A 12,808-nucleotide genomic window follows, 5' to 3' on the forward strand; every position below is an offset into this window, starting at 1 on the left:
AGTCCTGCAACTTCAAGTTTGAAGCCCGTAGCGGGTATCCAGCCTCCTTAACGCCGAAACCGACATGGACACGTGCCGGTAACTGCGACGAGCAAGTTGCGAGCTCAGCCACGGTGGCCTCTTTGCCTGAGGTCACTCAGAAGCGCGGGAAGAGACGCCTCTGCCTGTGGACGACCGAGGGACAGCGTGACAGCTCTGCCAGGACACATGTTGTATGTCCTACAGCTTCAGGAGTCACAGTGGGCCCTTGATCGAGCAGGTCCAGGCTCTTATCATCCCTTGCTTATGTTCGGTCGAGGGCGACAATTTTGGCCCTGCCAGCCGGCGTCTCTGGGGAATAGCCGTGGCTAAGGTGGAGGCGAGTCTTTTCATCGTTCGCAGCGTCCTCGGCGTCTCGGATGACATCCGGCTCCGTGAACCTGGGCAGAAACTCAACTGTCAGTGACGAGGTTCCATTCTGGGCTTGGGGCACGGGAATGGGAGGGCCTGGAGCAACTGGGACAAGTCATGACGGTACAGCAACCGTTAAACCTGTCCCTCTCTGGGCTTGCTATCACGGTGACGCTCCAGCTGTGGCGGCAGACCTTTGGGGGATCAGGTGCAAGTTGCGAAAAGTCTGGTGCACAGGCGGGCTCGCAGGTGTCTTCACTTGGCAAAGATTGTGAGGCAGGCACATACCATTTTCACGATGCCAACTAAGCAACCTCCGAGAGACTGAGACGCGCTGGAACCGGAACGCGCTTCTTTGCGTTAACTCTACTGAGAAAAATGGGCACTATCAGACGCATACTCCCAGTTCTGGGATCTGTTAGGGAAGCTGGTGTTTTGCAACGGGCAAGAGCAAGGGAGCATGTCGAATTTGCAACAATTTTGCGAAAGTTTAAATCAGATCGCCAGACCCACTGCACCTTCCCACCCCGACGCTCCCCAGGGTGGCTCCGAGTGCTTGCTCGCACCTGGCTCGACCGTCAACTCGAAAGAGCAAGCGGCAAGATTGCAGAAACAAGAGGCCAACCCTCAGCTTTGGTGTTCAGTTTATTTGCTCGACTGATTCAGGTTCATCAGCAGCAGATGGACCGCGATCAAAAACGGAAAGCACAATAAGTGCGTCTTCCCTTTGCCGCCCCGTTCGTCCTATTTTCTTTCAGGGTTTCGGTCTTTCTCCTTCTGGGCTGTGTTAAGGTTCCAGTGCCCTTGCCACTCACGAACTTTTCAGCACAACCGCCTCATAGCAGACGGAACTGGATCAATACTAGTAGTTCGCTACCGGTCGCCCAGGCAGCTGATCTACTAGGAAGGGACGATGAAGAATGGTTGGGGCGCTCCCGAGAGTTCATCCAATGCAGCGGAATCGGATGTCAGGTGTTGAGTGTCCGACTTGACGCAAGCAAATGGAAATACAAGTCTGGATGTGATCACAAGCTTTCTGCCTCGTTCACTGTGCACTTCGGTAGCTCGAGGACCTGTCCCAAGAGCCTCACCTGGACGAGATGGGGAGATCAGGAAGCGAGGCAGGCGACGTCAAAGATTTGACCTTTTTGCCTCAAAATAATAAGATCTATATGCCATGTTCCGCATCATCAAGAGAAGGGCCATGACCGGTGACAGATGGGTGAGATGAGAGGTTGATATTTGAATTTGTACGTGAAGCGACACTACAAGTTGATAGGAGAGATTGACATGCCTAGGTCCAAACCGTAAGCACATCAACGACAGATAAAACTGACACTTGCGAAAAGGGGTTGGCTCCCCTGCCACACAAGACAAGATAAATTACCAGATATAGAAATATCCAAACAAGCTGACTACCGTTAGATGACTCAAATTCCATTCTGATCATCAGACCAAATTACCTAACCTTCGTGCTAGGAACCACTGCTAAGTTTAGGGGTACCTTTCTTGCTTTCTTAGAAATTAGCCGGGCAGCACAATACCTAGCTACTCCGCCAAAATGACTAGTGGTTGTTGTTGTTGCTGTTGATGTTGATATTGATGATGATGTTGTTGTTGTAAATAAGTGTTGGGGCAGGCGTGGAAAGTGGGGTTTGCAGGGTGAGCTCTGCTTGAAGGAAGCTTCCGTTTCCACTTTAGTGCATTTAGATAAGGTAAGCTGATAAGGCACTAGAGTCCCGCAATGACATCCGATCGTCGGATGCCTGCCGGCGTTACTGTTGGGGTTGTGCTTGACCGGTTGAGCCGGTGGGATTAGGTGAGCAATCGACTGATTTGTACTACCGGAATCCTGTGCTTCACCGGGCATTATTATGTCCGTTTGGAAACACCTCACGCGCAGTGTCAGAGTGATGTAGAATCCTTACAAATCCTTTTCGAAATTCGTTCCTACCCAGAGATTACAAATTCCAATGGCAGACTCAACAACAAAAGTCGTCGTCGCCGTCATTTACACTACAATGGCGAGAATGGGTGGATTAATAATGTGGGCCTCGGTTCGCTTCTCTCCACCTTACCCAGGTGGCTCTTCTCGTGCTTAAGACTCCGCTGTTCCCGCCGTCCATCTTGCCGTTCTGGTGTCATCACCTCATCGTTGCACTCCATCGATCTCACCACCAACCTCGTCCCATACACCGAACCATCTCATCACACCTATAACGAACAGTTCACATCAACAGTCAAAATGACTTTCAACCTCGTTGCTGTCGTTTACCCCAAGGAGGGCAAGCTTGAGCGCGTAAGTTGGTCCCTGAAATGCTGAACTATCCCGCTGAACGGAGCTTCCCCGCTGTCGACTGGACCTGAGGTGCAATGATATCGTCAACTTTTTTCTTTGTGGTCCTTCACTGCTCCTCCCGTTGAGGGGAGCAGTTGCGACTGCCAGACGAATTCCAAACCTCGAGAAGGGCCGACTGAGAAACTTGACTTCTCTACCAAACCGCCAACATCCGGTCCATCCGACCTCACTGTGTCTGCAACTCACCATCAATAATCGGCCCTCGTCTCCCACGTGTTTCAACATCCCACACCTAGCATAATATGAAACCATACCGCGTCTTCCCCGGAATTATGGCGACATCTCCTGACAGTAATCCGTCCCACGTACTAACCTGCCGCCCCCTTCACAGGTCAAGGAACTCGGCAAGGAGATTTCCGCCTGGGTCGAGGCCAACGAGCCCAACACGCTCCAGTACCACTGGTCCACCTCGAAGGAGGACGACAAGCCCGTTATCGTCATTCAGGAGATGTAAGTTGTTGTGATCTTTCTCTTTCTTTCATCTCATGTCTGGTAGTAGGTAACCGTGGCTGACATATACACTACACTCTCCGCAGCTACGCCGACGAGGCCGCCTTCAACGCTCACAAGGAAAGCCCCAAGTTCGGTTGGATGATCGAGACTGCCACGAAGGAGGATCTCTTCGCTGCTCCTATCAAGATTCTGTTCCTTGAGCCCTTCACTGGTTTTGCTGGCCGTAAGTAGAGGTCGGGCTAGCCGGTTTGCGATGGATGATGAATGAAATTGTTCTGCACCTGTGCTTGATCCCTGTCGGCAGTGGTAGGGTGTGCTTGTGAATTCTGAAGTCTGATGATTTTCTCGGTGACTTCCAGTGTTTCTTTGGCCAGTTCAAGCTTGCACTTCCATGAAGAGAGGTGGGCGGTGGGATGGGCTTCCCGAGTGACAACCAACTTTACGACATCCGTCGAAGGTGTCCAGCGAGTTCTGTGTTCAGAGAAGCCTGGGTAGAAAAGGTGAGGTGCGGGAAATAGACTGTTTAGGACGGACGCCTGCCCGTGACTCCATGGGCTTGAGGCGCGCAGATGGGAGAAGAAGAACGTGGTTCTTGCCAGTACTGGTTGGGAGCAGCACTGGGTGCGGTCAACTTTTTACACGCAAGAAAGTAGAAAGGGCTGCTACATTGAGAAGGATGAACGAAGGGGAACCAATGGGGGAAGCCGGGAAAAGTCCCTGTCGGTTAGTAAGCCCAGCCTTGTAACCGAGGGTGCCGGTCACTGAGCTTGCGGCTTGAGCCTTGTGGCAGCGCATCAACACATGGCAACCACAAGAGCATCAGCGGCCAGGATCATGATGCATTTAAAGATACTGCCGGCTCAACGACGCTATCCCCGGATGCTTGTTCACGTGGCTCATTCAGTTCGTTGCTTCGGCAGCCCGGACGGGAACTTGGGGAAGAATGCGGGGCAAGCGGGTCTGGATCCGGGGAGTCCCGGGTCTTGGCGATAACGGTTCCGTTCCGTGAGCTGGATGAACAAAACAACACGTCCCGGGAAGAGACGGGAGAATGGAACCCGAAGAAACCCAATCCAGGGGTAAATTCCACTCGAAAGGTTCCCCTGGGAACACTGGGGTTCTCGAGGCCCTCGACAGGGTCTCGCAATGGGGGGATGCAATCCAGAGTGGCTCCCAATGAGGTCATCGGTCGAGTCATTGTTCAGTTCAACAGCCCGTGTCAGTGATGTCTGTCAAGTCGGTCAAGACGCCCTGATGATTGACTGTCTATCACAGGAAGTAGCGTGTCCGAGGACCGCGATTGTCAATAACCTTCCTTTACCTACCTACGTGTCTCCAGTCGCTTTTATTGTGCTGCTACCGTGATAGGTAGTGTTGGTGGTGGCCAAGGGTGACAACGAGGGTCCGGCTTTATATCATATACGCCAAAGCCATAGTCAACCTGGAAACCATCATCACGATGAGTGTCGCCGATATTGAGCGGTGTAGTGGTGTCATGTCGGACTGAGGTCATTCATCGCGATCCTGAACCCCGGATTCCGATCTTTTCCATTTCACGTTCTCCAACAATCAAAACCACGACAAATTCGGCGAAGTCATGACACATTTGACGGGCACGAGACCTGTGGGCAAGGGTTTTGTCTGTTGTCTAACCTTCCGAAAGGAGGCTGCATGGCATATGGTCTCCTCAGTTCTGGAGATGAATACATATGGAATAGCCAGTGAAAGAATGGAAAGGGGAGGTGTGAAGTCTTTCGACGGGTTGAATTGGCGGTCTTTTGATTCGTTGTCTGGATAAAGCTGAAGCTTCATACACGCCGCCAACCAGACAGCGAGCAACATCGATAATATGGTCCAATGTTGAAAACACGGGATGACGACACTGGCTTGAAGAAAGTCTGCCATTGTGAGGTGACGACGGCCAAGACTGCCCTTGATGAAATGAATGTGACGGTCCGGCAATGCTCAAGCCGTGACAGTGGGGCCACCTGGCTGCGGATGGCAAGAGGGGACCCCCGGACAAGAACCCCGACCAAGCAGTGACGCGACACTGACAAGCAAGCGTCGGGAAGACGGCCGCTTGGCGCAGTCCACTCTTTGGAGGGTCTGGGCTGCGGGTTGCTGCAAGTGGTCTGTCATTTTGGAGACAGCTCCCTGCTCAATGCTCGTCGTCAACCCCCCACCTTGGACCACTAGTGAGGGGCACAACGCAGCTCTTGCTCTGTTTGGGTGTCCTGGCCAATGAAATCGCGGCTAGAGCGTCGGTGCTATGCTCGGCCGCCCCGCTGGCTGACCTACGATCCCTCCACTTCCTTCCTCGTCCTTGAACCACTGACGGGAGATTGTTGGGCGTGACTGTCGACCCTCTTGCAGTTTCTCTCTTCTCCGTCTCCTCTTCCCAAATCTCCTGAGCAGGACATCAACCCTTCGTCATACAAATTCCCGCAGTCTGCAAAACCGTGAGTGCTTCCAGTTCTGTCCCATCTTCCTCTTTTCATCCTCTTCATTCTTGTTTGTGATACCCTCAACCTGCTATCCTGGAAAGCGTTCTTATACTTACCTATTTCCACCTTTTCACACTAACAGCTACCCCGCGTCACGCAACTTCATAACCAAAACCAACAGTCAAAATGGGTATCTTCGATGTAAGTCTCCTCCAGTCTCATCCTGGCAATTGATAGCTTCGAAGCGCAGCTGATCTAACGGTGATACCCTCAACAGGAGCTCAACCTTCCCGCTGGCGTCCTCTACGGTACGATTTGGCCAAGCAGATGCGCTGCCCGATACCGGAACATAAACAAAATCTGACCTTTTTCTTTACCTCTAGGTGATGACGTCCTGAAGCTTTTCCAGTACGCTCGCGAGAAGCAGTTTGCTATCCCTGCCTGCAACGTCACCTCCTCTAGCACTGCCGTCGCTGCCCTCGAGGCTGCTCGCGACCAGAAGGCTCCCATCATCCTCCAGACTTCCCAGGGTGGTGCTGCCTTCTTCGCCGGCAAGGGCATCAAGGACTCTGCTGAGAAGCGCGAGGCTTCCGTCGCCGGTGCCATTGCCGCCGCTCACTACATCCGCTCCATTGCCCCCATCTACGGCATTCCCGTTGTCCGTAAGTAGCTTAGCTTGTCTTGTTCGGTTCAACTTGCCTTCCAAGATGCTGACATGGTCCTAGTCCACACCGACCACTGCGCCAAGAAGCTTCTCCCTTGGCTCGATGGCATGCTCGAGGAGGACGAGAAGTTCTTCAAGGCCAACGGCGTGCCCCTCTTCTCTTCTCACATGATCGATCTCTCTGGTAAGTCTGCCCCCGACGAATGCGACCGCTCTCACCAATACCCCAGCTTACTGACGTGCAATTACAGAGGAGCCCGTTGAGGAGAACATCTCCACCTGCGTCAAGTACCTTAAGCGCATGGCGCCCATGAAGCAGTGGCTCGAGATGGAGATCGGTATCACCGTACGTCAATGTCATAATGCGCTTGCTCCAAAAGGAAACAAAACTAACACTTGCAAACAGGGTGGCGAGGAGGACGGTGTTGACAACTCCGAGGTTGACAACGCTTCTCTTTACACTCAGCCCGAGGACATCTGGCAGATCGAGGAGGCTTTCCGCCCTATTTCTCCCTACTTCTCCATTGCCGCTGGCTTCGGGTAAGGCTGAACCCTACCCCTTGCTCTCGATTGATCAGAACTAACGAGATGACAGCAACGTTCACGGTGTCTACGCTCCTGGCAACGTCAAGCTCCACCCCGAGCTCCTTGGCAAGCACCAGGCTTACGTCTCCGAGAAGCTCGGTGGCAAGGACAAGAAGCCTGTCTTCTTCGTTTTCCACGGTGGTTCCGGCTCCTCCAAGGAGGAGTACCGTGAGGCTATCTCCAACGGTGTCGTCAAGGTCAACGTCGACACTGATCTCCAGTGGAGCTACCTCGTCGGTATCCGTGACTACATCCTCAACAACATCGACTACCTGAGGAGCCAGGTCGGTAACCCCGAGGGCCCCAACAAGCCCAACAAGAAGAAGTACGACCCCCGTGTCTGGATCCGCGAGGGTGAGAAGACCATGAAGGCCCGCGTCGAGGAGGCCCTCAAGGACTTCAACGCTGCCGGCACCGTCTAAATGGGAACTGGGAGATAATGAAAATGGAATGATTTGATGAGTACACTGCTTGATTCCGTTCGTGTTTATAGTGGTTGCCGGCCATTGAGACTGGTTCCATGGCGTGTCGGCTTTGCCGATACTTGGACGTATACTAGCAGGTTGGTTCACGGTGTTCCGGGGGGTTCAAGTTACCGGCTATGATGATGTTATGCTAGCCGGTTGGGTTTGGGGTGATACCGAAAAGTAGTACATACCCAATTGAAAAGTTGCCTTTGAGCTTCTCCCAAGTCCGTACACGGACCCTTCAGTCATGCTTGGTGGACATGGATCTTGTGCTCTCATGTGGTGGAGTATATAAGGCCCAAGTCAGACTCTTCGGTCCAACAACGAGGCGCTTCCCTGCGCACGCAGTCTTTGACAGGTTATGAGCAACCCATTTGGCGCAGTGGTTCCGATGTGAGCGGCGAACACCTCTCAGTGGTAGGAGGTTATGAGTTCGACCCTCAGTTAAGGGCCATCTGATGCACACGCATTTCTTTGTCTGATGCTTTGTTCCAGACACCACTTTTCACAGGCTGTCCGACGACAGTTCTGCCCGCTTCCGCTGCCGATGCAGTTTTTCAATCCATCGCTTTAACTACCTGCGTCAATAACGCTGAGAACACCTCTTCATCCTCATTACCGGACGCGGTATGGGGTTCTTTTTTTGCTTTTCTTTCTGCTTTGCTTTTTGTTGTTTTGGTTTCAAGGTCAACTTGTTTGGTGGGCATGCCTCTGTGCACGAGACAGCTGATGCCATGCAATGCAATGCAGCAAGTTCATGATATTTTGCACCAGGATGCAAACATGTTACACGAGATTTGCTGCGTCTGGGCAGCTTTCCGTACCTAAGAAATGCTATCTGTCGATTTGATTGTTGGGATGTTGCGGGTCTTGATGGGTTCTGGCAACGCCATTAATAATATTTTCGATTACCTACCTAGGAGATGGGATGGAAGACGATGTAACTCAAACAGTCAAGTACGCCGAAGGCCAAACAGGCGGTTCGAGTAATGATGAGTATCGGTCTTCAATTAGATGCTACTCGAGTTTTGGCGCTATATTAGCTTGTAGTGGATGATGAGTAGAGGTGCTTGAATCAAGCTTCGGTCCGTGCCTCGGCGATCGCATTTTCGAGGTTGACGGCGGTTGTGATTTACCCGGGTGTTTAAGTCGTTGGTTGGAACAAGAAGTGGAATGCTGTTCTCACAAACAGTAAGGGTTTTGAAAAGGCACTCGTCGTTACAGGTAGGCTGGGTTATGGTTTTGGTTCCTGGAGCCGATGAGGGTGGACATCACCAGTTAAAATGACCTTCGTGAATGGCTTCTGAAGGCAAAAGGCTGACCACTTGGAAGCATTGGAACACTTGGTCAAAAACTTTCATACACGTAAAAGTATATATCCAGAACCCATACCTATGTATAGCGTCCATAAATAAACGGGACTGCGCAAAGCAGAAATATTAACAAGAACAGAAACAAAAAGAACAAACCCATCATTCCGAAACTCCAATCCATGCAAACCACCCAAACCACCCAAGCCATCCCTCTCGCTCACTCAAAACATACCTAGAATCGATCACTCGGAAGGCTTCAAGGTGCTCACCATCCCGCCCGCCTGATCCTTCAACTTCTCCCAGCTAGAAGCAAACTCCGAGTCCGTCTCCTTTCTCCCCGCCGCGCCGCCCCTCTCCTTGACCTCCCGCTCGAGCATCTCCAGCTGGCGCTTCAGCACATCGATCTGGAACAGGCGAAAGGCATCCTCGATGCGCTTCCGGGACTCGGGATCGCGGGTGATGGTGCGAGTCGCTGCTGCCGACCCGGTCAAGAGGCCGGTCTCGCCGCCGAGCATCGAGCACCCGATGCCAAAGACGGTGTAAGTGGCAATGTCACCCCAGCGCGTGGGACGGAGGAGGGGTTCTAGGTCTGGGACTGGTTCTATTCCGCGTAGGTAGGTTATGTATGTTAGCAACGAACTGCTGAGAAAAGTTCTGCGAGAGAAGGGAAAAGGGAAAAGGGAAAAAGGGACTTACCCCGCCGACCGTTGGCAAATACTACTTCCACTGGCTTGGCCATCATTTTGAACGCGTTAAACAGTTGCTGGCGGTTCTGCCGGATGCGCCAGGCCAAGGCGATGCCGAGACCAAGGCCCAGAAAGGTGCCGATGGTGGTGTGCGTCGAGACTTTGGAGGCGGCTTTGCGCAGGCGTTCGCGGTCTTCGGGCTGGAGGTCATGTTGCAGGTGGTGCTCGGCGAGGTCGGCGAGGTCTTTGTTGGGGTGGCCGCGGAAGAGGGCGAACATTGTGGCTGACCTGTTGTACTGATGGTTGTTTTGGTTATTTTGGTGATGATGTCTTGGCAATGAATTGGACAGAAGAGATTGAGATTGTAGAGGTAGGAGACTCAAATTGTTCGTTGTGTTTATAAACACTACCAAAGCTATCGTACAAAAAGAACCTCAAAAGCTGGTTGTCAAAAAGTCGTCATAGTGAATCGAATCGTGTACCCTGTTTTCCAAGATCTTCTCATGCCTTCTGTTGCGGAGTTGGTGCTGCTGTGGTCCAAAGGGTGGTCGATGTGGTGTTTTGCTAATGATGATGTCGATGTCCTGGCGGAGATGCGATGATGTCACTGCACTGCATTGGCCTCTCGACGACGGTGAGGTCTCGAAATTGTTAGTGTCCCCCCGGAGCATTTCATTGAACGTTAACAATTTACGGGGCCCCATGCAGCCCGGTCCGGGTTCCACTGCTCCTGGGCCCGGATTGATACGGTCTGTGGCTGGAACGTTCGTTTTCGCTTCTTTTCTCCTTCTTCGCCTTTCTCTTCAACTTCTCCGCCCGATCATCATCTGGCTTTTGCACACCGTCAGGACTGCACGTCCGTTGTCGTCAACGACCACTAGAACACCAAAGGAACAAAGCCACGTTCTGCGCCCCCCACGATGCAAATTGCCGGGCATTGAACGGTCCCCTTTGGGGAACACGTCCGGAATGGAAGCAAACTAACATATAACGGCTGAACCTTCCATGTTAAGCAAGCATTGCCGGCCGTGGGTCGATTGTCAATGTTTGCTTCCTCCTCAACGCCTGTCACCAAGATGAACGCCCTGTCAGCTCATTCCCGGAGCCACCAGGAGCCCATTAAAATACCGATCTCGGGGCTTGGGATGAATTGAAGGTAAACGGAAGAAGGGCAGAGTCAAGAGGTGACCGGGGGAAGGGTTCAGACATCGTGGCTGCTTACCTGACGCCGACCGCACAAGCTCGCTTGTTTTGACTAGGTACATATGGTACTGACCTTGTGCTTTGCTACAGTATCACGAACTCTTTACCACATGCGGCTTTCCAGGCTCTGTTATGCTCTCCATTGCTCGCACCGATCGGGTTCAACGGGATCAACCGCTTTGGGTTCTCTTTTCTTGGTACCGGCGACTCTTCAGCCCCCAAATGCGATGAACGACTACTCTCCTCTCACACCGCAACGATGTGGCCATGTGGAGGAGGTGGGAAAGACGGGGGATATCCGGCAACAAGCCACTTCAACTGAGGCGAGCGATTATACCTACGCTTGCTGAACAACCTCTTCGAGATATGCCTAACTCGAGCACATCGGCTACTACGATTACAACATTGTCTCTCGCCAGGCGCTAGAGCGGATGATAACATGCTGACTGACAACCGACATCGCTAACCGGACGTCTAAGCCGAATCATCCCACTTTCTTTCGAGATCGCCCGGAATGCAACGTCAAGTCCAAATGAGGTGGTGCACATAAGGTAAGTATACAGGAGCTTCTATGTATAGCGATATCTTCCAAGCACTATATCCGTTACATCCTTCCCCTCCCCAATGCACGTCGGCCGCGCAGGCGGCGCAAGCACTTAGTGAGGTCGCAACCAGTTGACCACGAGCGGCGCGCACATGGTTTCTAGGTTGATAATCCACCCATCCAACTTTCCATGCTATCGTTCGCATGGCGGGATGGGAGTCACGATGGTTGAAAGCCCTGCTTACCACCATTACGGGTTTGTGAAGTTCTCAAAAGTGCAATCATGGCTTGTGCGCACCTCGGAACCAAAGGCTGCCGGTCACAGTGCGTGAGACGAACATGCGCCATGCGCGTAAGTAGGTCATCCCGTTGGGCCTCGTGCAAGCTGAGAGCCATTCGTCGGCTGCCTGTTCTGGAAGACGAAGAGAAGGTTGCCTACAACGGAACACAAGGTGGGGGAACACGGGATGCTGACCCGATGGATTAGAAATCTCACGCTCGCGGAGCTAACGTCTTTGCTGCATATTTCCAGATTTGACGAGGCTCTGTGTGCGTGGGTGGTAGCGGGCGGCTAAGGTTTCTGAACACTGCAACGGTGGGCGAGCATGATTGTCGAATGCGGAGGATGTCTTAACATGGACTTCAAGCGAGCATCAAGATGGCATCTTGGAGACAACCTGGGACTTATCGTTTCTTCATTGACTGGCAACCGAAAGCCTCCGTTCGAACCATCACCTACGCAAAGCCGCCCCGGATTTCCGAGATACCGGACCGCTCCCGGTAGTATCAACATGTCGCGGAGCAGTGCGGCGCAGCAAACGTGCATGCCCTTAGTGAGGTCGGCAACCGGAATCATGAAGATTACACGTTTCCTTCGGCTCTCTCGATTGTGCCTCCGCGCCGTACTCATACAGGACATTATTGAGCCCCCTTTCTGCATAGTTGCGGAAGCCAGGTCCTTGTCAACCAGGCTGTCGGATTACCGTCAGGCCAGGGAATTGTTCTGCTCGAACATGTGTGGCGTTTCACGACAGGCAGCTACCATTGACACTGCATATCGGTGTTGTTACTGAGCAAACAAATTTCCGTGGCGTCTCTTCTCCGACTTGTCGTGAATTTATCCCGAGTTTGGGAAACTGTCCTGGATTTCATCAAGTGCTAGACATGGCAATAGATGACAAGGCAGAGGCCAGTTGTCCGACGACTGAAAACTCCAATCCTTCCGACGATTCAGGTACCTGACACGAATTTTTGACTCGGATGCAGCTTTGCAAGGGCGTTGTTTCTTCGCCTTGCTGATTGGACAAATGTTCACACTCCGATCATACAATGTTCCAAGTGTGGCTTGCATACCAAGTCCGATCATCTTCATTTGCAAACGGCTGGCCCAAAGAAGAAAGAGACAAGCAAAAGAAGAAAAGAACACCGGTGCAGTCAGTATAACTTTTCGGTGCACTGTCCCACCGAAACGGACAAGTTTGATCGCAATCGATCCTCGAGAGCACAGCCGGAGTTTGAGAGATCGATAAGATGAAGGTCATCTCGCAAAGGAAAGCCGAAAGAGCAAACATCATGCGATCCTTTATCACTGGTGCCTTGGAAAGTTTTTGGTCTTCCCTATTCCTTTTGAGATTCAAAGATCGTCGAGGCACAAGGACGATGACAACAATGCGAAGAGATCATACCGTTGCTTCGGCAAA

At 52.3% G+C, this 12,808-nt stretch overlaps 5 protein-coding genes across 6 annotated transcripts; 4 read left to right on the forward strand and 1 right to left on the reverse strand.

Annotated features, from left to right (window-relative positions):
• Nucleotides 1–214: 214 nt before the first annotated feature.
• Nucleotides 215–1,051, forward strand: NCU10444 (hypothetical protein; the record flags this gene model as incomplete). The annotated part of the gene is made up of 2 exons (XM_001728042.2): nt 215–437; nt 783–1,051. The coding sequence occupies 2 exons, from the start codon at nt 215–217 to the stop codon at nt 1,049–1,051; spliced, it is 492 nt and encodes a 163-aa protein (XP_001728094.2).
• A 1,214-nt stretch (nt 1,052–2,265) lies between these two features.
• On the forward strand, nt 2,266–3,718 carry NCU07808 (hypothetical protein). Its single transcript, XM_953301.3, has 3 exons — nt 2,266–2,689; nt 3,081–3,199; nt 3,286–3,718. Exons 1-3 carry the CDS (start codon nt 2,636–2,638, stop codon nt 3,431–3,433), a joined length of 321 nt encoding a protein of 106 aa, XP_958394.3. The 5' UTR covers nt 2,266–2,635; the 3' UTR covers nt 3,434–3,718.
• A 1,814-nt stretch (nt 3,719–5,532) lies between these two features.
• On the forward strand, nt 5,533–8,337 carry fba (fructose bisphosphate aldolase). 2 transcript variants are annotated; one of them, XM_011396427.1, is made up of 8 exons: nt 5,533–5,661; nt 5,789–5,847; nt 5,924–5,954; nt 6,030–6,308; nt 6,372–6,494; nt 6,562–6,656; nt 6,717–6,850; nt 6,906–8,337. In XM_011396427.1, exons 2-8 carry the CDS (start codon nt 5,833–5,835, stop codon nt 7,315–7,317), a joined length of 1,089 nt encoding a protein of 362 aa, XP_011394729.1. In that variant the 5' UTR covers nt 5,533–5,661; nt 5,789–5,832; the 3' UTR covers nt 7,318–8,337. The 2 variants fall into 2 exon arrangements, with proteins under 2 accessions (XP_011394729.1, XP_011394728.1); XM_011396426.1 differs by having other exon boundaries at nt 5,639–5,847; nt 6,906–8,055.
• Nucleotides 8,338–8,689: 352 nt separating this feature from the next.
• On the reverse strand, nt 8,690–9,940 carry NCU07806 (hypothetical protein). Its single transcript, XM_953299.2, has 2 exons — nt 9,372–9,940; nt 8,690–9,276 (listed from the first exon to the last, which is right to left on the reverse strand). The coding sequence occupies exons 1-2, from the start codon at nt 9,637–9,639 to the stop codon at nt 8,918–8,920; spliced, it is 627 nt and encodes a 208-aa protein (XP_958392.1). The 5' UTR covers nt 9,640–9,940; the 3' UTR covers nt 8,690–8,917.
• Nucleotides 9,941–10,118: 178 nt separating this feature from the next.
• Nucleotides 10,119–12,398, forward strand: NCU16915 (hypothetical protein). The gene is made up of 3 exons (XM_011396497.1): nt 10,119–10,517; nt 10,655–11,560; nt 11,641–12,398. The coding sequence occupies exon 3, from the start codon at nt 11,714–11,716 to the stop codon at nt 12,179–12,181; it is 468 nt and encodes a 155-aa protein (XP_011394799.1). The 5' UTR covers nt 10,119–10,517; nt 10,655–11,560; nt 11,641–11,713; the 3' UTR covers nt 12,182–12,398.
• The last annotated feature ends 410 nt before the right edge of the window (nt 12,399–12,808 follow it).

This window comes from Neurospora crassa, linkage group V (assembly GCF_000182925.2).
Source record: "Neurospora crassa OR74A linkage group V, whole genome shotgun sequence".
Lineage (NCBI taxonomy): Eukaryota > Fungi > Ascomycota > Sordariomycetes > Sordariales > Sordariaceae > Neurospora > Neurospora crassa.

Bases quoted from the DNA above. Each gene is read 5' to 3' on its own strand.
- NCU07808 (XM_953301.3), top strand. From the start codon at position 2,636: ATGACTTTCAACCTCGTTGCTGTCGTTTACCCCAAGGAGGGCAAGCTT. The intron at 2,690-3,080 runs GTAAGTTGGTCC...CCCCCTTCACAG, and splicing joins AGGAGGGCAAGCTTGAGCGC to GTCAAGGAACTCGGCAAGGA. The intron at 3,200-3,285 runs GTAAGTTGTTGT...CACTCTCCGCAG, and splicing joins GTTATCGTCATTCAGGAGAT to CTACGCCGACGAGGCCGCCT.
- fba (XM_011396427.1), top strand. The intron at 6,309-6,371 runs GTAAGTAGCTTA...ACATGGTCCTAG, and splicing joins CTACGGCATTCCCGTTGTCC to TCCACACCGACCACTGCGCC. The intron at 6,495-6,561 runs GTAAGTCTGCCC...GTGCAATTACAG, and splicing joins TCACATGATCGATCTCTCTG to AGGAGCCCGTTGAGGAGAAC.
- NCU07806 (XM_953299.2), bottom strand. From the start codon at position 9,639: ATGTTCGCCCTCTTCCGCGGCCACCCCAACAAAGACCTCGCCGACCTC. The intron at 9,277-9,371 runs GTAAGTCCCTTT...TACGCGGAATAG, and splicing joins ATTTGCCAACGGTCGGCGGG to AACCAGTCCCAGACCTAGAA.
- NCU16915 (XM_011396497.1), top strand. From the start codon at position 11,714: ATGATTGTCGAATGCGGAGGATGTCTTAACATGGACTTCAAGCGAGCA.